The 24,800-nt window shown below is 40.4% G+C and overlaps 2 protein-coding genes and 1 long non-coding RNA gene across 5 annotated transcripts; 1 reads left to right on the top strand and 2 right to left on the bottom strand.

The window, feature by feature from the left end:
• Positions 1–339: 339 nt before the first annotated feature.
• Positions 340–9,000, bottom strand: LOC111322041 (uncharacterized). Of its 2 annotated transcripts, none has more exons than XM_022925077.2 (14): positions 8,886–9,000; positions 7,767–7,807; positions 7,132–7,213; positions 6,576–6,614; positions 6,070–6,276; positions 5,369–5,824; positions 4,856–4,879; positions 4,220–4,609; positions 3,856–3,968; positions 3,634–3,698; positions 3,337–3,507; positions 2,763–2,929; positions 1,958–2,580; positions 340–1,638 (listed from the first exon to the last, which is right to left on the bottom strand). In XM_022925077.2, the coding sequence occupies exons 3-14, from the start codon at positions 7,187–7,189 to the stop codon at positions 982–984; spliced, it is 2,970 nt and encodes a 989-aa protein (XP_022780812.2). In that variant the 5' UTR covers positions 7,190–7,213; positions 7,767–7,807; positions 8,886–9,000; the 3' UTR covers positions 340–981. The 2 variants fall into 2 exon arrangements, with proteins under 2 accessions (XP_022780812.2, XP_088591732.1); XM_088735606.1 differs by lacking the exon at positions 8,886–9,000 and adding an exon at positions 8,703–8,722.
• Positions 9,001–10,297: 1,297 nt separating this feature from the next.
• Positions 10,298–19,298, top strand: LOC148741171 (uncharacterized). Its single transcript, XR_015992357.1, has 3 exons — positions 10,298–10,463; positions 10,496–15,967; positions 17,556–19,298. It is a non-coding gene; the product is annotated as an uncharacterized LOC148741171 (long non-coding RNA).
• Positions 10,647–24,175, bottom strand: LOC111322025 (uncharacterized). 2 transcript variants are annotated; one of them, XM_088735582.1, is made up of 16 exons: positions 24,113–24,175; positions 22,409–22,499; positions 21,052–21,627; positions 20,005–20,468; positions 19,556–19,733; positions 19,354–19,473; positions 18,750–18,818; positions 18,250–18,342; positions 17,508–17,942; positions 16,929–16,952; positions 16,270–16,659; positions 15,848–15,960; positions 15,048–15,106; positions 14,757–14,933; positions 14,491–14,654; positions 10,647–13,857 (listed from the first exon to the last, which is right to left on the bottom strand). In XM_088735582.1, exons 2-16 carry the CDS (start codon positions 22,491–22,493, stop codon positions 11,495–11,497), a joined length of 5,310 nt encoding a protein of 1,769 aa, XP_088591708.1. In that variant the 5' UTR covers positions 22,494–22,499; positions 24,113–24,175; the 3' UTR covers positions 10,647–11,494. The 2 variants fall into 2 exon arrangements, with proteins under 2 accessions (XP_088591708.1, XP_088591711.1); XM_088735585.1 differs by lacking the exon at positions 24,113–24,175 and having other exon boundaries at positions 22,409–22,613.
• Between the last annotated feature and the right edge of the window lie 625 nt (positions 24,176–24,800).

Below are 24,800 nucleotides of genomic sequence, written 5' to 3'. Positions count from 1 at the left end.
GGGAATTACATAAGATATATATGTATGTGCAGACGGTCATTATTTCAAACCCTGATGATGGCAAACAGCTGAAAACGTTTGGTTCAAACATTTTAATTTTTTCCTAATCTTTTAGCCTTGTATATAGAATATACCGTGTGATATTGTTCCATAACTTCATGGATATAACAACCAGCGTATTGTTCATGTTGATTGGTTAAATTTCGGAGAACATTCAGGCCCTCTTACACCTAGCTCATTCTTTCCGTTGCAAAGAGTCAGAAAACTTCTCATTTGAGTGTGCCTATCTCTTTGCCCCTACTATAAATCGCACGAGAAAAAAGCTTGGCAGACACTGGATTGTAACAACAGAATATCTTTTAGAGATTCCAGAGCTTTATTGAATATCTTCTCTGCGCGTGATCATAGAAAACGATCACATTGTCCTATGAGATAGAACCCTTGTAAATAAAATCTCAATACAATCACTTAAGAACCAAACATTAATTTACAATATAATGCGAACCAAAATAAAATATACATATGTACTTCTCAATCTAGCACTACGGTAAATTATAACCTAAACGATGGTTCTCTTTCTCCGAGGAAGAAATGATGAGAAGCCCCTGTCAAACTCCTGCCACCAGAAGAAAAGGGTAAGATAAACTCAAGTCCTTGAGAACGTCCGATTTATGAAGTAACTAATGCAGAATTTGTAACGGCTCTTTTATTATTCAGCTGTAGTTTGCTAAACGAGTTTTTTTTTATCTTGGCTTATAAGTCTAGCGGCTTAAAAACGTGCAACAGATTGCAGTCGTTAATTGATTTGCGTATAAAACACGCTTACCGAGCGACAAAATGCAGTCATGCCGGCCAAGAAAATTCGAAACTCTGCACCCTAGCCTATCTGTTTAGACACTATCTTGAGTTTTCTTGTGGCTGACTTACACTGCTAATTACAGTGTTCTTCAGTCTTTAAAAAGCGTCGATAAGTGAAGTACTTTACTCCTTTTCGGATGACTCCACGGACCGTCCCCGTCTTGTCTTGCAGCATGGTTTGGGACAGGCAGGTGGGCACACAGTGGGAGGCGCGGCTCCACACATTGGGGGACAGGGAGGCATGGGTGGCATCATTGGTGGCATCATCGGTGGCATCATAGGTGGTTGTTGCTGCTGAGGCACTTGGATCTGTATGGCTGGAAGTTTGATTAACATTGGCTTTGGCGGCGGTGGAGTCACTGGTTTGCAGGGTTTGGCCGGGGGAGGTCCACAAGCCATTTGCATGGGCATTGGTGGCATTGGCATTGGCATTGGCATTGGCATAGGCATTGGCATTGGCATGGGCATCGGTGGAGTGCATCCAGGAGTTGGCACCGGAGCGCATGGTTTGGGAGCTGTGCTTTTAGACTTAGTTTTTCCTGCTTTTGGTGGGGAGGGAGGTAGGCAGGGGTTGAAAGGAGACGGAATGCAAGGCATAGGCATTGGTGGCGGCATTGGAGGTGGTGGAGGTGGAGGAAGCATTATCATGCTGCTTTGTGGATAAGTCAGACCCATTAAGTTCACAGGTTTTGGTGGTTTTGCTGCCTTGGCTGCAGGCTTCTTCGGTGGTGGCTTTGGTGGACAGTTCGGGGAGATATTTGGAATGCAGGGTGGGGCCATCTGTTGAAAAAAAACGAGAGCAAATTAAAAAGACCAAATTCTAGAGGTAAAAGCTTTTTTTATGTGATAGTTGGTATTTCAATTTGCGTCTCCTTTTACTAAACACCCCAACCCAAAGTATTATTGAAGTATTAGTCCTCCCAATCTTTCTCCACCTCTCCTCATCCACACCTCATGGTAAACCTGATATGTTTCTTTGTAAGTTTTTTCATTTATCCCCCTTCAGGATACCCCTCATTTATCCCTACCAGCAAAATACCGCTCCTTCTTTCTAAGGTCGTTTTGGAATGAAACAAAACTGAGCAAACTGGTTGCTTACCTGAGGCATGGGATATTGAGGTATCATCATAGGCTGAGGTGGAGGAGGAGGAGGAGGAGGCATCATAATTGGAGGACATGGTGATAGAGCAGAGGGAATACACTGCCTAAATGCCCCTGCCTGAGGAACAGGCAACACAGCACGAGACACCGGCCTTGAAGATACCAACCTAGGCATTATGCGCCTGTATGCCGGCTGAAGTGGAAATCTGTAAGCAATGTGTGGAGCATTCATCACAGGCTTTTTAGGAAAGAAGCGTCCTGTGTTTGCTACCAGTGGCCGTGCGACCATGTTGCGGCAAAAGTTGTTCATTAGTGTTGGAACACAGGGTGGAGGTGGAGGATATTGTGGGAAAGCTGGTGCAGGGTAAGGAAAAGGCATTGGTGGTGGACAGGGGGTGGTTAGCGTCGGAGTGCATTTTGCAGCAGGTCGTTTGGCTTGGACCTTTGGCTGTGTCGGTGGTGGTTGTGTTGGTGCTGGCTTGGGTGGGCAGGGATTAAATGGAGTTGGTACACATGGGGGTGCCATGTATGGAGCGGGGGCAGGTACTGTAGAGGTACAGCAGCTTGGAGCGCAGCTTGAAACACACTGAGTGGCACAGATTGGAGGGCAGGATGCTGAACCTACATCGATAGTTAAGAAAGAAAAAAACCTGTTTCATAAAGCTCCAACTTAATTTTAAGCTCTTCAAATGCTACCTACCACATGCTTAGCTAATAATAAATTCGAAATGCTCTCCCAACGAATGCATTAGAGCCCGTTGTTCTTTCATGAAAACAAAGTGAGTTACGGTTAGTTTATATACCTGGAGGAGCTATGCTGATGGTTAGAAGTTTCAGCTTTTCGCTCAATGGTGCTGGTAGCTTGTTTCCATTAGCACGAAGATATTCCTGAAGAGGTGACGTCGGGTCTGGTAGTATGTTGCTTGGTCCAAAGGTCAGAGAGAGCTTTACAATAACCTTCTTCTTTTGCCTAAAAACAGAATTCGGGTTTATTTTGTGGAAAATATGGCATCGGTTGTCTTTGTTGAAAAGTTTACCAGCACCTAAGCATCTTGTCAACATTGATTTTTTTCAGTTGAACTTAGGTTTCCGTCATTCTGGGGTACATAAGGGTACTTCGTCGAAAAAAGGTATTTGCTTCCCTTCAGTGGTGCAACTAGTGTAATAGCAAATAGGTCAATGATCCACCTAATGTAGTGCTACCGCTTTAAATGGCAGGATTACTGATTAAATAACTGTCTAAGTCATGTTTTAAGACCAAATGAATCGACGTTTACGTCAAACTGGTTATTCTTCGAGTAAACTATTCAACCAGTAATACCAATTTGCTACACTCATTAAACTTTTTCGCCACAACTTGTGGTTGCTAACTCTTACTTTGTGGTTGGAACTTTAGGAGGGGTGGGCTTTGCAGGTGTGGCTACGCCACCAGAGGGTTTGGGTTTTGGAGGAGTTGTAGGTGCAGGAGTCACTCTGATCGCAGTAACAATTTGACGTTTGCCAAAGTAGTTGTATGCTGGTACTGGTGGTGGTGGTGGAAGACCGTTGCTGAATCAGACAAAAGATGAGGTACATAAGAATATAAAAACTTTTTACACGTAATTCTTGTACGAAATATCTTAATACAAGGCTCGTATCGACAAAGTCTTTCTTATACTCTTTTCATGGACTTACCTGACAGAAGTGATGACGGAACTCATGAGATTTTTTACTCCCGCCTTCGTGTAAATCTCTTTAAACTGAAAATCAAAAATAAATTCAACATCACGCAACTGAAATGTCAACAGCTTAGTTACATTTTTATTTTATCTTCTTTTAGAACCAAGTCTTTCTAACTATACGTAGGTAGTGGATAATACACTATTAATATAAGATTGATGAATGCTTTAGTCATACCGCCTTTTGGAACTTTGTAGATAGTTGCTGAGAGGCAAGAGATCCAGGATTGCCCAAATCGTCCAACCATACCATGGATTCCACTTCGAGTTTCAGGAGATAGGTAATGTAACCTAGATGGAATCATCAAAATTGCTTTAGATCATTTTCACGCGCTAAAAAAAAAAACCCAAATAATCACGATAATTATGTTTTCTTACTTAATATTGTCACACACTTCAGTGTAAAATGCAGTTGAGGTCCATAATATTACTTTAACACTCTTCGAAAAAGTCACATAACTTTGATGCGCTTGCTAACAGTGTATGCCCTTCAAGTAATTTCTGCTCCTGGTACAAAACAATGAAGATTTGTCATCGCTTACCTTCTAATGGCTTTTTGCACGCATATGTGCTGGCAGTGGTACATGGATAGTCGGCCATAGTGCCGTACTTGGCCTTGTTATCGAAGCCAACGCAGTTTTCATTTTTGCCAGTTGGCTGTCCGTTCACCCAGTCCATGAAGCGAATCTGGGAGCCCTCAACCGACATGTACATACTTTCTGCCAAACGGTCATTAAAGCTCAGCCAGGTGAAATCTTTTTGGTCCTTCAAGAGCCCCTGCTTGAAAAAATCGTTCTCTAATGATGACTCGATCGGAGGGAGCACTGCAGTTTCTTTCAGACATTCTCCTAAAGCATTCATCCATGTTTGCTTGTCTTTGTGCAACTTGTAGCAGGAGCCTTGATATTCGGTAAATCCGGTGGAGCATTTGGCTATATTAAAATAAATGCATAAAATGGGATCAGTTTTATTGTGAGTATCAATGCTATACTTATTGATCGCAAAGACCCTTTCTTTATCCAAAAATCTTGCGCTAAAACCTTATCACAGGCGAGATTGGTCGAAGCAACTAGTCCTAAGTCATTTACTCCTTTACAAGTATTAATTTTTCCCCAAATTGGATTACATTAGTTCCTTCAATTTACGCTACTCAAAAAAAAAAGAAGCACGAGTATTACCTCCAGTGGCTGCAGTAAACATGTCTGAAATAGAGAGAAATAAAACGAAATAAATTCTTTAGTACTAAGCATAATAGCGTTCATAATGGGATGGGTAGATGGCGTAAAAGTGTTCCATAAACTAGTACATGCGCGTCCAGTTATGCAACAGGGTTGCCTGTGGTTAAAAACCCATTGAAAAGACATAATCGGGCGTTTCTCTCCATAACAAGCTGCTTGACCTTCATTTTACGAATTGTCTTTTTTCTCTCTGTCTTCCTCTTTTTGCTGATTAAGTTTTCAACTACAAGGTTTTCCCTCGCTGGTACGCATTAGTGGCGTATAGTGAAGATAATTGCGTGTCTTGACAGGAATATTTTGGTCTAACAGTGATATGGTGACCTGGAACCTATTTCTTCGTTGCAACATCATCTGCTCGTTTATCAGCCTACATGTAATAAGGGTTGATCAATCAGTGTTGCATCTTGTCAATCAATTAAATCTAGAAGACCATGTTGATCTTAGTTCCCTTACCAGTGTATGGTTTTACATTGGCTTTCAACTTTTTCGTATCAGGGAGAGCCTTGGCATTATTTACATCAGGAGTGGGATCGACCAAGATGGTCACAAAGTATCTTCCAGAAGGGCCCTTTTTGACCGCTATTCCAGCATGAGTTGCTGCCTTCCAAACGGCTGTGACGAAAAACCTGTTGTTATCTTTCAATGCTGGTTTTGACCAATCATAATCCTGCATTTGTCTTAACCAAAAAGAGTTGCACTCAGCGGCCACTTTGTCTGAGGTTATCAATTTTATGCACTGCAGTTGTCCGTGTTTGATGCTTGCATCTTTCTTGATCACACCTGCTTTCTGCATTCTGTCGTTAGCAGCTTTAGCTCCAATGTCAAGGGTTGCCGACCTAAAAAGAGGGCCTCCACCGAATAACCTTCGATAACCGCTCAACTCGTACAATATCTTGCTCTCCAGTTGCACTGTTTGAAATACGATGAGATAAAAATGAGTCACTCTGAAAGTAGGTAAAGCAGCCAGTTAGTCAATCTGTCATTAAAAGCCCTCGTACGTTCTGCCTATCTTCCTAGCAACTTGATTTAATAAGCAAGTACAAATATGTATTTGGGGATCAAATTTACTTTCTCTTTACCATATTGCAGCTCTGTTTACAATTAAACGTAACATTCAATTAATTTTGTTGACGTCCGTAATAGTTTCAACCTACCAGTAGAGAGGGGTTTGGGGGCAGCTTTTGCCTTTGACTTGGCTGAGGCAGCTGGCTGCACATTCAGCTGGCTCTCATCCATGACGTCATCTTCGTCATCGTCATCATCTTCAGATAGCCAATCGTTGTTGGCGTTATGGTGACGGCTAGTAACAGAATCAGAGAACGAAGACGGTGCAGCAGTTTCGTCGCTGCTGTCGGTAAATGCTGCAATATAACACAAACTCTAAGCTTGGAAGTGTTACTTCAATTTTTACAGAATTTAATTTTCTTGCTTTGGTAAACGTCGATTGACATCTATTGCAATGGGGATTTTAGAATGTTTTGTTCCTAATAATAGGGAATGTAGTCTATCCCAAACACTTTAATTAGTGGTGAGGTTTGATTGAGATGAGTTTCCAGCCTCTTCAGTAAGCACATCCAGGTCTTATGGATTCTATATGGAGCTGAAAGTGGTAATTACGATCAAATTAAGAGGCACGCTGAAAAATGTCACTTTTACTAACCGTCGTTAAGGCCTGCTGTAGGAGATAAACTGTCGTGTTCTGCAAAGTACAATGCAAAAGAACTAGCATCACCAATAGTGGAGAAAGAGAATTAGCGTAGGTACGTGCTCTGTTTTCACGTAATTAGAAACTTTAATTAAGAAACTGGTTACATAACCTGTCTGTTTTCTTTTATTAACATTGAAGACTATAATCATAAATCGAAAATCTGACTTTTTCAATTGAAAAATAACTCTAACTTTGGAGAACAGTAAGCGTTTATGATATTGTTTCAGTGTGCGGATGAATTAGCCAAGCAAGTTGAGTCACAACATTTTTGGGAAAAAGGATTTTTTAATTATTTACTCGTAGAGAGACCACCAGTTATGCAGTAGAAAACATAACATATCATCGACTGATTTTTACTCGGGTAGAAAAAGGCTAAGAATAATAGGGAAGACGAGCCAGTCGCCAATAAAAGAGAAACATTAAGAAAAGGTAGAACCTAGGATGACTGAATTGCAGGAAAGTTTTTTTTTAATCTAACGTGACTATAATTTTTTCTTGTGAACCTCACCTCTAGCCCTTACAAGGAGACCAAATGTTAGAAGAAAAATTCCTAAGAGTCCCCTCATATCAGTGCACTAGGTTTTCCAAACCTGTATGGGTATAAGCAAAAGTGATCATCTGTATCATTGCTTTGATATGCTACTGTATCTTGTGGGGTGGACTTTTAAAAGTTTTACCATATGTGTTATACAGTTCAAGATTTAAATACATTTTAAAATCTTGTCAAGTTAGCCACTGTTTGACAATCAGATCTACGAATATATGAAAATGGATCAGGTTTAGGTCTAAGATGTTGTCTGTCTGGGCAAGGGTGGATTCGCCATCGGACAAGTTGTGTTTCTCTCTAATGGTGAGGGTAAGCACAGCTAATAAATCATCACTCACAGAGAATAATTAAGTTAGGAGCCAAAACTATAGATGTCTTCCTGCTATGTGTTAGATGATTTGCCGTAAGTAGAACTTTATGACAAATAATCTTCACACGCGAAATCCCTCATCCGTACTGCTTACATTGACTTAGACGACCCAATAGGCCTATGACTCACATGCAATTAAATATATGCTCTTAAAAGGTTTGAAATGTAAATTCAAGGCGAAGAAGAAACCAAATGAAATTGAAACGGGTCATAAATTACGTCTCACCTCAATCTTAAGTGTTTCTTGCTAATCAAAGTACGCTGTCCCTGAGATAAAAATGACAGGTCACTTGGTATTACATATTGCACGGATCATTTAAGTGATTAATGCAGGATTTATAAACACGGCAGGTGGGTATAGCATGAGGTATTTTCTTTAACAACTTTGTAAAATATCAAATCCCTGCAGTGTTTCTGAGGAAACTAATGCGTAAGACAGAAAGCGCTGTTGCAATTTGCAGAAAAATTAAAAAGGAGACTAGTTGCCATTTAAGAATTGACAAGAACTGCATTAACTAAGGGTAACACTTTGAACATGAAGATATATTATCTCATGCTGGTAAATTACCATATCACGACGGAATGCGAAATTCATAACAATATTGACCGACATGCTATACTGCTTCGAAGACAAAAATTGAACAAGGAATCACTTATAACTGGCATTGGGGCTCAGCTAGAGAGATAAAGATTTACTTTACTGTCTTATCTAAAATGAAATTTCCTCTCGGAAGGGTTTATGTTGAAGTTTTGTTTGTTTATAAGTTTGTGAAAGTATCTGGTCTTGCATTTAGAAGAAACATCCAATGGACAATAATTCCTGTGATAAGAGGCAACTGGTTAAGTGCATTTGCTGTGGCTCCCAACTTTGCTACTCCATTGCTCATGAGTAACCACGAAAAGATAAACATGTAGCTCGCTGACGGAGAAAATTTGGTTTAATCGCTAAAAGGTTGCCAATTTTCGTTATTTATAGGAATTTGTGTTTTATTAATGATGGCACGAAGACTTGGGATATGATTATATAAAATTTTATGGGAAAAGGAGAGACGACAAAATTGACATGAATCTAACAATAAATAGCTATGTTGTGAAATTTCCAACAATGCAAGCGAACAGGGCTCGGAAATTCAGAGAGTAATGTATGAGTAAATGGTCTCACCTAGACAGTGTGTTATTTTACGACTTTTCTGATTATGTCGCGAGGATTCTCCAAATATGATACAACTTTTGTGATGATGCTCTGACAAACCTAATTTGTGGTACAAAAACCATAGGTGTGTCTAGCTAAAATACAAATGTGCATTCTCGCTATTATTATCGTAAGGCGATTTAAATTGCCTACCTGTGTGTCAGATATAAAGTAGTTTCTGGAGCCAAATAACAGAAGTCCTTTGGTCTTAGCTAGAACCCTCCAGACATGGCTCACTTACAACTACTTCCGATGTCTAATGACGGTGACTCAATCCCCGAACTTTTGAATATTTTCTATCATAAGTAATATTTTGTTTTGAATTGGTTGACCAACAGAACTGCAAGATTTCGATTGTTTTCAAGTCATTTTATTAAAACACTGCACTTATGGAGCAGGTTACGCTGAAAAAAAGAGATCGGATGCGACACAGCAAAAGTAGTTGATAGCAGTTTAGAGTATTAACAGGATAGAGTTTAATGGAAATGGAAATACGGACTTAAACCGTCTCAGCTGTAATCTATTTCTCTTTAAAGAACTGTATGAAATTGGTGCAAAAATTGCAAAGGGAATTAAGAAAATATATGTTTACTGTTAAATATCACAGCAGTCACGTCACAAGTTTATTTACATCCACAGAGGTACTGGGCGGAAATCAGAGCAAACTTTCTTTTTCCATGTCATTAAAATTGATGTTTTCTTTTTCGGGAAAGATGCAACGTACAACGTAGAGAGACGTATTTCTTTAACCGACCTACAAGTTTCTAAAAAAAGCTGGTGATTGTTTTTATGTCAGAATCAAAAAGGCACGATTTCATGAGTTGGTTTGCTCAAGCTTAAAGTGAAAACTAGCTATTGTTTTTGTTATCTCAACATTGGATGAAAGAAATTTAACAGGTCGTTTGAATTTTATTCCATAACTATTAAACCCAGACACTAAAACTGCCTCAACTGATTTGAACGAGGTGGTTTGTAGATTTACTAGTAAGGACTCCCCAGATTTCCTGTTACTTTGAACTTGAAAACAAGGTTTGGTATTAGCGTTTCAAAATCTCCTTCAAAAAAACCTACAGTGCTGAGTAAAAATTACGTTCACTGTATGAGGTCATTTGTATAAATTAACAATACAGACCAGTTGATTAGCCATCACTAAATTTTTATCTTCTACTGTCTGATCTCTGTTTCCATTTGTGATTTAATTTTCTAGCCTAACAGGCCTGTTCAAACAGAATTTGATGACCATACCAAGCAAACAATACATACAGATTCTCCGAATGCCTGTGCAGTACTATTTGGCTAAAATGACACTGAATCATGAGTTGACCTTACAGCCAACGAATCGAAGCAACAATTCCTTCAGTGTAATTTGGTTACATCAATTGGGTTGAAATTGTTGATTGGCCACTGTGAAGAGTTAAATAGCTGACGTTTCGAGCGTTAGCCCTTCGCTCTGACGAAGGGCTAACACTCGAAATGTCAGCTTTTTAACTCTTCACGGTGGCCAGTTTACAATTTCAACCTAGTTGATATAGCTAAATTACCCTGTTACCCCCCCCCCCCCACCGACGCAACACCACAGTTTCTTTAGAAACTTTCACCGTTTATTCATTTCCTTCAGTGCTTAGGTTATATCTGTTATATAACGCCCATTAAAAATGGCAACATTCTGGAGAGTTTTGCGTCATTTTGTGGGACAAGTGCACCTTTTTCAGATCCTACTGATAATGCTAGGTCAGGATCTTAAAGTAAAATTTAGTAGCAAGTTTCGCGCAGCAAAGTCCCGATCTGTCATTACAATAGTAGTATGAAATATGGTGACCAAGGACGCATCAGTTCCTTTCTTAGCATTATTTTAGATTTCGTTCGACTGAAGCCGGGATGAATTAAAAGTTAAAATAATATTAGTAATATATCTCTGGATTGCATGATTTTATTACAGTTACACCTTGACGATTCAAGCGCCTTGAAGCTTCAACTCTGCATTGCTTGCATATGATATCTCAGTAAACAACATAACTCTCTGTTAAAAAAAAAAAATGCTATCTAAAAACATCCATAAAAGAAACAAAGAAATATATGAGTCGTTTTGTCACGACCTTTGGACAAAGAGGAATGTGTGTCCTCAAGCATTTGAACGGTTTTCCTCTTCGATGCTCTTACATCGAGGTACAGAAAACTCAGATGGTCAGTAACCCCATTTCTAGGCATGCAGACATGCGTCCTGTAAATTGCTACAAAGGACTCTTGAAAGGAATTTATCGTGATGAGCAGAGCGATGATGTGCAGATACTAACTAATTTATGTGCGAAATTAGAAAAAATGCAAGTAGTTCCTCTACAGAGATATGTTATGCCTTTCATGATCAATGATCAAAGTTATCAGAAATACTAGAAGCAATGAAGATTCAAGTAATTTTATAATTTCGGATAAACTCAAGCAATTTGATGTAATCAAGCACTTGTAAATTTTTCAAAGACTGCAAATTGCAATCGCCCTAAGGGCTCGTTGTTGTCCTTAAAAATTTACTCATGCTTAACACCACTTTCCACTCGAAATCATGATATTAACTACACAAATTGTACTATGATATACTATTTGAGGGTAAGGGGGGCGTGACCAGGCTGTCTTTTATTGGTTAAGGACTAAAATTATCAGAGAATTATGGTCGCTCAACGAATAGAAGAGTACAGTTGCTGAGTTGCCGAAAAGTGAACAAAAGTATTTAAAATAACGTTGCTAACAATTATATATGTAGTTTAGACCTATCCCTTCTTAGCCTTTTTCACTTTCAAAATTTTCTTTTTCTCTTTGCTTTTTGTTTTGGCCTCTTTTTGCTTCTTGCTTTTCACAGGTTTCTTGTTATTTTTCTTTTTCGAGGAACTCTTTTGCTTCTTACCTCTGTTTTTACAGCAATAATTCGCGCAATATGGAGGACAAAATACGCCTGGATAGTGAGTACAGGATATCGGACAACTACTTGGAAAGACTGGTGAAGGTAGTGCAGGTGGAACGATAGGCTTTGGAAGTAATGATGCTGGAGCAGACTGAAGAGAAATGTCCGGAAGCTGAACAATTATTGAATGGGGAGGCGCAGCCATCTGAGGTCCAATTGGTAGTTTTGGAGAAACGAGCCTCGAGAAAGGATTCATAACACTGGACGTATAACTCGGCGGTGGAGGGAATGGACGTGGTGGAGGTGGTTTGAGATAAATACTTCCTTGAACCTGCAGAGGCCGTGTTAAAAGTATAGGCCTGGATTGTCTTTCGTACGAATTCGTAGGTGGCATTGTGGGTACATTTCCTGTATATGGATTACAGGGATTCGCTAGAGAAGGGATGCAGGGGTTGATCATTGAGAAAGGGCCTTGTCCTGGGGGATACGGAGGGAAAGGAAAAGGAGGAGCCATTGGTCCTGACTTAGGATAAAGAGTTAATGAACCTTGTAACGAGACTGGTCCTTTGACTGGAATAGGTTTAGGCGATGGAGGAGGCTGAGGGGGCTTTGGAGGCTGAGGCAAAGCCTTCTTTGGTTGGTGACTAAGGGAGGTTTTCGTGACCTGGCCGTAAGAGGAGCCCCAAGGAAGCAACCCAAAGGGCTGTATTGGGGCCACCTGAGGCCAGACAGAAGAGCGATACAACTGAAATGGTGGTTTCTGGCCATAATTCTGGGTTTGATAGGTTGGTAATCGCCGTATTGGTGATGGCAGTGAGACAAATGGAGTGTAGGAAGTAACTTGAGATTGCCAGTATGGTGACTTGCCGTACGGGACCAAATAGGAACTAGCAACGGGTTTAGGCATGAAAGCTCGAGACTTGCCCTTCTTGTGTGACGGCTTCGAAAGCTTTCTCGGCGGACAAGGGTAGTTAGGAAGAGGAATGCAAAGCACAGGCCAAAATAATGGTCGAGGAAAGGGACTTGGTGAGGGTGGTGGAGGTGGTGGTGCGGAAGGTAAGTGTATTATATGTTGTGGTGGATCTACCACTTTTATCTTGGAAGGTAGAATATTTGTCTGAGGTGGACAAGGGTTGTATAATGATGGAGTGCAAGGAGGTTGCATCTGTGGTTGTACCAGACGCATAACTTGTTGTGATGGGTATTGGGCCGCTGCAGGCTTGACTAGGGGCGCAATTGGTAACGGGCATGGCTGGTACGCACTAGGAATACAAGGAGGTTGCATCTGTGGTGGTACCAGACGAATCACTTGTCGTGGGGGGTACTGTGCCAGTGCAGGATTCACAGGAGGCATAATTGGTTGGGGACATGGGTTGTTAGCACTAGGAATACATGGAGGCTGCATCTGTGGTGGAGGCAAATGTATCACGTGCTGTGGGGGATCGGTTACTTTCATAGGTCTCAAGGGAGGGCTCATTTGGGGTGGACAAGGATTGAATGCACTCGGAATACAGGGTGCTTGTAATTGTGGCGAAGGAAGATGTATTATGTGCTGTGGGGGGTCTGTTACTTTTAAAGGACTTAAAGGAAGACGTGCTTGTGATGGACAAGGATTGAACGCGCTAGGAGTGCACGGAGGCTGCATCTGTGGCGGTGGAAGATGTATTATGTGCTGTGGAGGATCTGTCACTTTCAAAGGCTTCGCAGGGGGACGTATCAATGGTGGACATAGGTTATTAGGACTTGGTATACAAGGCATCTGCACTGGATTAGCGACCCTAGGGAGAAAAGCCTGCTGATTGGTCGAATAAGGAAGCCTTGGTAATGTCAAGCGTGGGATCGACATGAGGGGACGTCGCTGAGGGCTTAAGATTCCTTCAATAGTTCGAGGTTGGGGCATTTTATAAGAACCCTGTACAGTTTGTGAAACTTGAGTGCCTGGTGGGCAAGGCCTCCGAACTGTTGGAACACATCTTATTGCCAAGGTCACTGGAACTGTCATCGCTCGGGCCTGCGATGCCATGGCCTGGAGAGGAACCACTGGATACCTCGAAAAGCCAGGCATGATAAATCGCCTGCGATTTGCTTGGGCTATTACACCATGTCGCATGGCAGAATACTGCATATTGCTTCCAGCTGCCGCCTTGGAATTGCAACAAAATGGATTACAAGAGACGAGGCAAGTGGTAAAGCAACTGGGGGTACAAGTTCCCAACACAGCGGGTGGAACTCCTGAAATAAATGAAAAACAAAACAATAATTGTCAAGCGAATCACGCTCCAACGTTTTATATTCTATCGTAATTCAAGAATACAAGTATCAATTTTTCGCACATAATCGTAGACAGCAGCAAGACTCGGAGGGAACGATTTCATAGAGTGTTAGATCGCAAAGACACCTTGTAATTGTTGTTATTTTCAGTGCTATTTTCGTTTTCCATCTCCTTCTGTTCGGTCATTATGTTTATTTAATATTCGATTTCTTCATTTTAGTTTTCCTTCCACATGCGATGTGACAAAGTGTGATTGCGATAAATCAGAAGTAGATGTATTAGTGGGTCATTTCGACTGAAACGGCGTTCCCTCGATTGTCCTCCACCAAGAAAAAGGTGAAAATGGGTCCTAGGTCCTCGGTCGTAGAAGTCCACTAGCTATCTTCGTCAGAAACAGGAACGCTTTATCGTTTACAATCTTATCCGCAGCGAGCCAGGAATTATTATGGGAAGTATATCAACCAAAGTATTGAGCATATCACCTTGGAAGCATATCTATGCCCATTCCTTTCTAAAAGCTTAGCTGCATTTTTTTATGCCACAATTTCATCCCGTCCAACAATTTACTTTCAAATATTAATGTTAAAACTCACCTGGATGAACTATTCTGACGGACTGAATAAGAGTTTTCTGATTAACTGGACCAGGAAGTCTTCCAAGGTTCTTCCTCAAATGTTTTTGAAATGGCTTTGTAGGATCAGGCTTTACTCCAGGTCCAAACTTTAAAATAATTGAAGTTGTCACTGATGACTTCTCACTAGCAAATAGAAAAAAGAAGTTTCTCTCGATTTTTTTCCGAGAAATGAAAGAGAACAAATAATTTTTCATAAATTTCTGGTCACAAGACGGCCGGCCTTACTTGGAAGTTGCTCCACTTGAAGTAGGCTTTGACGCTGGAGTGGCCTGTGTGGTTCCTGGGGTAACCAGTGTTGGCTTGGTTGCACCAGAAATTGGAGATGTCCCTGATGACTTGGCAGGTGTCGCAATACCAGGCTTTGTTGGTTTACCAGTGGGAGAAGTTGGCTTCGGGGTTTTACTTTTGGAGAAATTTCATGATCAGATGAAAGAAGGAACGAACATTTAAATCATCAAAAAGGAAATTTACTTACCACTGGTTAAAGTTTTCTTAGCCAAGAATAAATGTATTTACCTGAAATCTTCGACATATCCTGATACGAAAGTCGAATCGATCTTAAAGATTTCCAGCAGCTAAAATTAAGGAAGGAAATCAATTATAACATAAAAGCATTAACAGGGTCATTATCAATCGATGAAGTCGCTTTCAGATTATTGCCATGTATAATCGACCATTTTGACTTTTAGAGTAGTTTATTGATTATAGAGGCTACATGCGAAAACTCTTTTACATCACAGTTATTTTTTGGATAAGTATACATCGAAAGAGCCTACCCTTGTTTATGCTAAAATCACACTGTGGGATGTGAAGTTCATTTATTTGTTTAAGCAGGTTGATTTAAGCAGGTTGATTAATTGGCAGCTGTAATAGCTGATGTGGACCTGCTGTCCTAACCCACCCATCCCACCCCAGGGGAGGACATCCATCACACAGTAATCTCGTGTGTGGGAAATTAACGTCTCCTGCCCCAACCCTGCAGGACACGGGACCTCCATTTATTCGTCCCTATCCGAGAAGACTAGAATATCTAACCATTTCTTGATGTTATAGAAAGGTAGCAAATTCTTCTCAATTATTTTAAGACCTTGAGTGTTGGTCCGGCCGGGGCTCGAACCCTCGACCTCCCGCACTACAGTCCAGCGCTCTATCCATTGAGCTAACCAGGATGCCTTGAGATTTAAAAATCCTTAGATTCGTGGAGCACAATAACATAGAAACTTTAGCATTCAGTTATATTTTGTATAAGATTTCAACTGACCTATGAGAGGGCCTCGTCTATAATACATGGATTAATTCACAGCTCATAAACCTACCATTGTCTCTATCTTTTGCTTGAGGTCCAAATACGGGAAAGAAGTCGCTTGGCCATAATCATCCGTCCACAGTAAAGTGATAAGTTGTATCTTCATGCGATATGTAATGAGTCCTAAAAGGTGGGTTGTAGAATGTTTAGTTGAGGAACCAGTCTTATAGCCGTGCTTTAGTTTAAAAATAAGATCCCTTCTACGTGTGTCCTAGTTTTTTTGGGGGGTTATACGCTCAATTTTTTCACACGAAGAAGGAAATTAACCTGAGTTGTAGAATGCGACTATGTTTTTTTTATTAAACTACGTGAATTGTTTTAAGGATATAATTCTGTTCCAGTTAGGGCTTTCTGGTTCAAACGTGCAAAATATAATCCATCAGTATTCCGTCAAAAGTCTCTGAAAAGAAAATTAAAAAGGAAAGTCCTCACCTTCAAGGGGCTTTCTAGACACGTAAGTATGTGGCTCAGTACATGGAGCATCAGACATCAGTGTGCCATAGATAGTCCCCTCTATACCAACGCAGTCTTCCTTTAAGCCTGTTGGTTCGTTTGCTCTCCAAGAAGTGTGATCAACACTGGTACCATCTGACCACGTATACGTCCCCTCTGTGATCCGATCATTCAAGCCTGTCCAAACTAAACTTGTTATTCCTGGTGTGATAAGCCGTTGGACAAAGCCCACCTCGGATGTCAGGTGGAAGGATACTAGGGTAGCGTTATCTTTGGCGCTCTGAAACAGTGCTCCCTCCCAGGTCTGTTTATCCGTATGATATCTGTAACAAGTCCCTTTGTGCAGCGTATATCCGTTGGTACACAGTGCTATTGAATGGAAAAACAGAGCTAGAACCTTGTTGATTTTACAGGAGTGAGAAATGGATCGTAAAATAAATACATCTCTGATACTGACTACCGAAATGAATAGCCCCCAAGGTGTAACTTGTAATGTTGGCAATAAACATAATAAAAAAGCATCTCCAGTTTGATCCGCCTGAGTCTTGTAGGGGATATTAAATCTCAAGAAAATAAAACTTAAATCAGATGTCTGAGTGAGTGCATCAAAAACAAAATCGAGAAAACAATATACTTACCACTCTGCAAGAGGATGTATACATCTAGGAATAAAGAGTTAAAAAATGATAAGTTACCATGCAAATTATCTACATCCTCCTTTTTTGACCATTATTTTAACTTTCTAACCTTAGAATTGGCGAGAAAAGTGCATGGTTCAAGCTAAGTAGCGACGAATATTTTTATTCAAAACAATTTACAGTCCGCCATTTTCTACTACATTTCCCTGTCTGAATATCGGGAAAAATTTCGAAGGGAAAACTTTCATCAACAGAAAACGTACAAAATGTAATTATAGGTGATGAATGAACGTTATGTCGTTTATGTCACGATTTAGAGTTACTGTCAATTGAAGCACTACTGCATCAATTGAAGAACTTGATCCTTAAATTATGTCTTGAATTTACAACTGATATGAATGTACATGCACAGTTGAACATTCATCTTACATTTATCGGTTGAACACTTATCATCCTTAATACCCCTAACAAACACATCATTTGCACAAATTTACTATTTTTCATCATCATTCAAACTGCTCTTACCTTACGTTATCGTTTCGGTACTTTTAGTATGTATTATGGTTTTTTGTCGCATACCTGTATATGGTAGGACGTTTTCTTTAAGCAATGGCTGTTTATTTCCAGGCATTGGGTCAAAATATACCACAATGTAAAACTTGGCCGACGGTGACCTGGCCAATCCGACACCAACAAAGTTACTCGAGAGCCATACGAGATGAATGAAGGGCAATGCCAGAATTTTTGGCTTGCGCTTTGCCCAGTCGTAATACTTCACTGATGTGTACCATGTCACTACAGCCAATTGGGCCAACCCAGTTTGAGAACCAACCTTGGTGAAGACGTTCGAGCCGTAACTCGTGTTTGGATCTATGGAGGCTGTTCCTTTGGAGACCAAGAATTGCGCCCAGTTTTGGGCTGCCGTGGATATACGAGTGGAAATAATAAGAGGACCTGCACCATGCAGGCGTCTCAATCGATTAATGAACTCCACCACCTCTATGCGGAAACCATCTGTAAGAGCAAGTTTGAGTCACGACAATTTTCGAAAAGTATAACTCACGATTGGTGAGTCTCATGTCACATAAGAAAGATTAGGGAATGGATATCCAGATAATATGATGCTATTAAGGTGCAGACCATTGTCACCATATTTTCTGACCCCACATTTGCGAGGTGTACGAAATACTTACCGTAAACTACCCTACCAATAACAAAGTTTAACTCATTGATTAAGACTTTTTAGTAGACAAGCGTTAGGCAGACATTAAGATTGCCATGAATTATTTTGACAAATCTTGTTGCTGTTCAGGAAACATACCTATGTTTGTGATAGCTCCAGGGGTGGTTACTCTTCCAGTGCTGGCAGGCTTAGTGGTCTGTCGTGGAGTGGGGACTTTTCGGCCCGGTGATCCTTAGTAATATTAAAGAAGGAGTGCACTTAAGCTCAGGAAAGTAACTATACGCATCAGCCCCTAGCATTTAGAAATATGCACATTTGACGAGGGTTCCTTTTCCAGTCTCAAAGCTCTTTCTTTTTTATGTTGTGTGAATATTCAAGGTCGAAATAATTGTTACTTGAAATTTATATCATAAGGAATATCTGGAACCGAAAAAGATGCGACTGATTTTTTGAGCTATGACCGAGACTACCACTCTTTTGATTTAGCTATTGAAATATAACTTCGATCGTACGGAAGAGACATTTGGAAAGGGATCCCAGGCTCGTTTAGAGTATTGGTAGAGGTTTTAGTTCTCAAGACGTCATAAACACCACTTACGAACTTTTTGTTGTCGCTCTTTCTACATTTGCATGGTTACCTTTTACTGGTGTTGTTGGCCTTCCAGTTGGTCTTTTTGTTGGCTTTCCAGTTGGTCGGGTTGGTTTTTCTGTAAGCAATTGCAAATAAAGATGTCAAAGGCCAGAGTGAAGGATGATCGAAAGGAAACGTGAAAATGCAGGCATGACACGATGATGATGACGACGATAATGATGGTGATGATGATGATGATTAGGGAGTCAACGGTACAGTTCTGTCCGATGGTATTATGTCTGCCTTAAGAATGTGGATCTAAAATCTCGTAGTTATCGCTCGATGCCTCTTCTCTGTATATCGCTTTGACAGTTTATGATCGAAAACAATGGAAATAACTAAAGAATTTCTCCATTTGATGAATTAATAGCTCAAATTAGCTTTTGGTGGTTCTTTGAATTCACATATTTATTTTTTATCTTTACTATCCAGTGGGAAATATTATAATAATGGGAATGTTAGAATAGCCGGAAAATGTTCGCATAAACTGTCAAATGGATTAATTTTCAATTATATTTGGGAGAAGGTGAAAATAAAACGACATCATTTCCCGTGAGTGTGGTCCACGTGGATCAAATGAAAATAAAGAAATTCAAGCGTCAGGTTGTTACCATCACATCGATGCCCACGGTACCCTGGTTTACAGCGACATCGATAGCCGGTTTTATCTTTAGTGTCCACAATGCAGCTCCCTCCATTTTTGCAAGGACTGGCAAGGCAGGGATCTTTCTCTGAAATATTTGTAAAGCATAGCATCAGTAAAAAAAGACAAGTTACCTGCTAAATATTTCTGAATTACATAACATGACTTACGTTCCCCGGCAGTACATTTGGTCTTTATAGCCTGTATCTGGTTGGCAGTCAGAGCAATTCCATAAATTTGCAGACAAGTAACTCTGCCTCTAAAGTACTGCTTCGGATCGCTCATGGCACCTATCCGAATGGGATAGTGGGTAGCTAAATGTATACGTCCCATTCTCATGTGGGCAGTCTAAAAGAAAGATTACAAAGAAAATCTCTTAACAAAGAACAATTGAAAAAAAGCCGCTTAACAGCTGACGAAAATTAACAAAAGAACAATTAAAAAAAGGCCTCGGTCGTAGCCGTTGGTCTTCGTAATCTTGTTATCATCTTGCGCATTCTAGGATAAAGTCTTGATTTTGAATGCCTCAGATACTGTTCAAACCTCCCATCACTGGGTGTTTTTAACACCCTGATGGCTTACTGATAACCTTAGTGTTCTTAAATATAACTCGTCTCACCATGCGTCCATTGACCCACAAACTTGCAACTCCGTGGTTGTAATCGTACGTAAGTCCAACATAATACCACCTCTTCGGATAGAAAGAGGTAAAATAAATTTTCTTTCTGTAAAAGTTGCGGCGGCTGTGAATAAGACCCACTAGTACTTTGTGGTGTGTCATCCAAAGGCCAACGCCATATCCTCCTCTTCGGTAGTTGATGATAGGACCAGATGTGCCTTCTGGGAAAACCCACATAAATATTGAGATAGAACTGTACGCATCTAGTTTGCCACCAGCTTTATTTGGGAAGTCAATGTAGCTGTCGGATGTTCCCTTGAGGTAAAATGCTCCACCGGCTCTCCCGTAGGGTCCGGAGACGCTGTTTACCGAACTTAAGTAACCTGTGGGAGCTCTCCGTGGGCTAATATCCTTTCCACGGGTTTGCTGGTTAAGAGGATAAATTCCAAACGCCATGGGAAGGGCTGTAAAAAATACATCACTTAGTTTTCATTAAAATTATGATCGCATTATCAATCGAAACTCGAGCATGAGCAACAATGGGTATCCTGTCAATTAGCCGGTGGAGGTATATGGGTCGAGTGATTAAATGGAACTCTCGGACAAGACACTTTACTCTATCATAGAGCCTCTCTTCACCCAGGAATATAAATGTGTAACGACAAATTGTCAGGGGAGCCTGATAGAATGCTAAGGGTAACCTTGCGATGGACTAGCATCCCCTACAGGGGAGAGTACAATTAGTCCAGGTCACTTGAGAATATCGAATATCGCCACAAGATTGGCTCAAACTCCGGCTGGATGGGTTACTCGGCACGAGTACAAACTTAACCTTTACTCAGGCAAGGCATTGTGTAAGGCTAAATTTGTTTCCTTACTCTAAGCTAAGAGGGTAGAAGTGCTAACACTTGATACAGAAAAGCAATTTACCTATACTGACCTCGTTTTGAGAGGCATAATATTTTGAGAAAAAAAACGCTATCAGTCAATAGTGAATTTCAAACTTATTGTTTTTTCCATTTGAGACAAACTTCATTACACACTCACCATTTTTACAAGTTGTTGTTGCCAATCCTGAAATAACACTGCTGAGGGTACTAAACCTACTGGATCGAAAGACGTGAGCTGGTTTTTGAACCAGCAACCTCAACTCGTACTCCTTCACAAACTGCCCTATGGCCAAAGCATAAACTTGCACTCCTTTGGCTCTCAAAGGCAGAACCGCTTTGTCAAGAGGGATTGAATCTGCCGTGCGGGTCTGATAACCGTCCGTCATTACAATCAGTATCTTAGGTACATTGCTCCGTACTCCACCGTCAATAGAAAACACCTCTTCTGCTGCCTTTTTTAGTGCCAGATCGATTCTTGTATATCCACGGGGATAAGGAATTTGAGAAACTGCTCTGGAGAAACTTCGGAAGCTGGTAAATTGAGGGAACGATATTTTGACTTCAGCCCTTGTGCTGTACACTACTACTGCAGCGTGCGTTCCAGAGCGAGAAATTCCAAATCTTGCCACCGTATTTTGTATAAATCTCTTTTCTTGATCAAACCCCCATGATCCAACACTGCCCGAGGCATCGATTGCAAAGGCTATGTCAACTGGACGTCTGCAAAATGCACCTGTGAACATGGAAAATTTTACAATCAATAAAGCTATTTTTGTTTATAGCAAGCAGAAGAAAATTTTTCACGCATGCTCTGTTAGTTCTTGAATCCATTATAAGCTTCGTTATGTGTGCGTAATATTGCCAATGATCTGGCAACTCGATTTCTTCAAGGCGCATGTAACAACATCATCACGCAGGTCGCTGAGATATCTTTCGTACTCGTTCCATTCCACCACCTCCTGGTTAGCTAAATTTGTAGAGCACCGGACTGTTGTGCAGGAGGTCGGGGGTTCAAGCCCCGGCCGGACCAAAACTCAGGGTCTTAAAATAACTGAGGAGAATTTGCTACCTTTCTGTAATATCAAGAAATGGATAGATATTCTAGTCTTCTCGGATAGGGACGAATAAACCGTAGGCCCCGTCTCCTGCAGGGTTAGGGGTAGAAGACGTTAATTTCCTACGCACGAGATTACTGTGTGGTGGATGTCCTCCCCTGGGGTGGGATGGGTGGGTTTACTGGGCCCGCAGTAATTGGGGCAAGCTGTTGCGGTGTCCCTGCCTGTCGGCCAATCTAATAAATTATAAATTAAATCCTTCGATGAGCTATTTCCCTTCTTCACCTCTCCTTTCTTTTAAATGGCTTGGTAGAGTTACATAGCTATAATAAACAGTTTGAGACAGTTCATTCTCTTTAAGAAAAATAGCGATTCAGTTAATTGTTTCGGCCCGCTGGGACTGTAACCGTGAAGATAGAAGCTGTTCCCTGAATCAAAGTACATACACCTAAGATTTACCATATGCACATCGCCCTTTGAAGACCAGCACAACAACAACCACCAGCGGAAAAAGCAATTCCAGTAAACACTGAAGTGACTTCATTTCAGGCTGGAATAAAAATAAAGAGAAATCCTTTTTTGTGTTAAAATGAGAAGGAATTGTGTTCGAATTACCTGTAATGTAAGTTTAACAAGAACAAAAGACTAAGGGCTGTGAGATCTTTGGTATGCATGGGATTTGCGGTTTTGAATCAGATTATCAGTTTAACTTTACAAACCCCTGGGGGACCCATTATTATTTTTCACGGGGGGGGTGGGTCGGGGGATTCTGTGTCACAACAAAGTTAACCTGATCCCCTAAGGTTCGATAAAACTGTAACCGAAGCTCTGCTTGGAATACTTAATTAAGCAGCTTTAAATCGAACAGTTAGCCTTGACAATCAAATGGTAGTGTAATTTTAAACAATGTAAATAGGGCAGATTTTTCTTTTTCCCTCTCTTTTTGGGCTAAAAACTCCCTTGTCTCAATTTTTAAATAGGGAGGCATGTCTAAGAACTATGTGTAAAGGACGATCAAGTTTAAATTTGTTTTGCTGATGTGTAACATAAACAATTTTTACAGTGTCTATTTTCTTTACTGTAGTTTCTTTCGGTAACTAAATCAAAACCTGTGCTGTAAATAGGCCGTTCACAGTTCAGGGAGAATATTAACTTGTTGATGCGAAAACACCTTCATTGAAAATAGGAAGAATTGTTGAAGGGTCCGGCCCAATGTGGCGGTGGCCTTTGCGGCTGACAGTTGAAATTATGGCCACTTAACGGCTAACGGTCAATTACTTTACGTTGCGTTTTGTACGGTTCACTTTTTGTGTCAATTTTTACACCTAACAGCTGCGTGTTTTTGCTCTCTTGCGGCTAACGGTTAATCACATCGAATCCTCACCAGATCATCCTGTCACTTTATTAAAACTTCGATAGGGTTATGTTTTGCCAAATGTCAGCGTATAGGTATATTCTATCTTTATCTTTAGGGTAAAGGCCGAGTCAAAGGTCGTGACTTTTTTTCAGAACTCAATCTAGAGGGTTGAAACCGTCGGCGAAATTTATTAGCGGAGTATAATTTTAAAGATTTTTCCTTGATGGCTTTACATTAAAAGAATTGCAATTCTCAGAAGTAATTTAATTGCAATGATCTGTGTTTTGTTGTGGTTCACCAGAAGTCAGTAAAATTGAAATGAGTTTTAAGAACCCCAGGCTGAGAATCTGTTGGGTGCTTTGAAAGATGGTTTGTAGTAATATTGGCTGATGTTGTGAAAATGAGGCTAATTTTGTTGACCGAGAAACGTCACAGACAAAATTTTTCAGAGATCGGTAGGAAGTGGCAGCTAAAGGGCAGCATATTTTGGGAACAGAAACGAGTGCTAGGGCCCAGCAGGAAAAAAAAACTCTCCTCCCCTCTTTTAAAGCGACGTCTAAGGAAAATTAGTTTAAGTATGGTTCCGGAATCGTTCTGATTCTTTCCTTTGAGTAAATTATCGTCATTTGAATGATCTTCAAGAGGTTTGCAATGTTTACCGAAATGACAAGCAAGAGATGAAGTCATTTGAAAGGAATTTAAACAAAGTTTGTCGAAAGGATGAGAGACACTGTCGTCTAAAATGGCAGGAAGAAAAAATACACAAATCAAATTAATTAAGGGCTACAATTTAAACGTGTACTCACCGAGGTCTTTCGAAGAGTGTATTACAGCCATCAGTTCTGTCGCTAGTGAAAATCATAAATATATGCATCATCTTTACAACGACGTTACGAGTCGGCGGCAAAATTGTTTATTTTGGGTTACGATCCTTTGAGAAACCTGCAAATCCACACGCTTGTTTTCGTCTCTCAATTTCAAAGGAAGTTTACTTATTTCCATTTATCAAATATTAGTTTTTGGTCCACCTTCGATCCCATTTTGGCCTCATTGTTCAGTTCCTTTGGATCAAAATGGTTGGATTTTGCCATTGATATGAATTTTGTTCCCCTTCCTTTTATTGCGTCCATTAAAACGCCAAATGTCCAGACATCTAAGCCATAGGAGCACGTGATATAGAACCAAAAGAGAATCAAATTCGACACAACAAATGCTTTTTTTTTCCTGGTAACACAGCGGTTTCAACGATAAATTTTCAATTGAAATGGCTTCATTTTCTGTTTCGTGACTTTGGCTGATTAAATTCTTTACACGTACTCGCCACGGTAAGGGTGTTGTTTACTGCTCGACTTAGAAAGTTGTCAGAATTTCAATTTACTTCAAGTTGTCTAAAACCAGGCTCAATAAATTCATATTATGATTTTTCATCAATGACAACCTCTAATCCCTCGGTGTCTATTGCCTTCATTGGAAATAAGATTCAGAAGAGAAAGA

This window comes from Stylophora pistillata, chromosome 1 (assembly GCF_964205215.1).
Source record: "Stylophora pistillata chromosome 1, jaStyPist1.2, whole genome shotgun sequence".
NCBI lineage: Eukaryota > Metazoa > Cnidaria > Anthozoa > Scleractinia > Pocilloporidae > Stylophora > Stylophora pistillata.
This window is presented reverse-complemented; position numbering and strand designations above follow the sequence as displayed.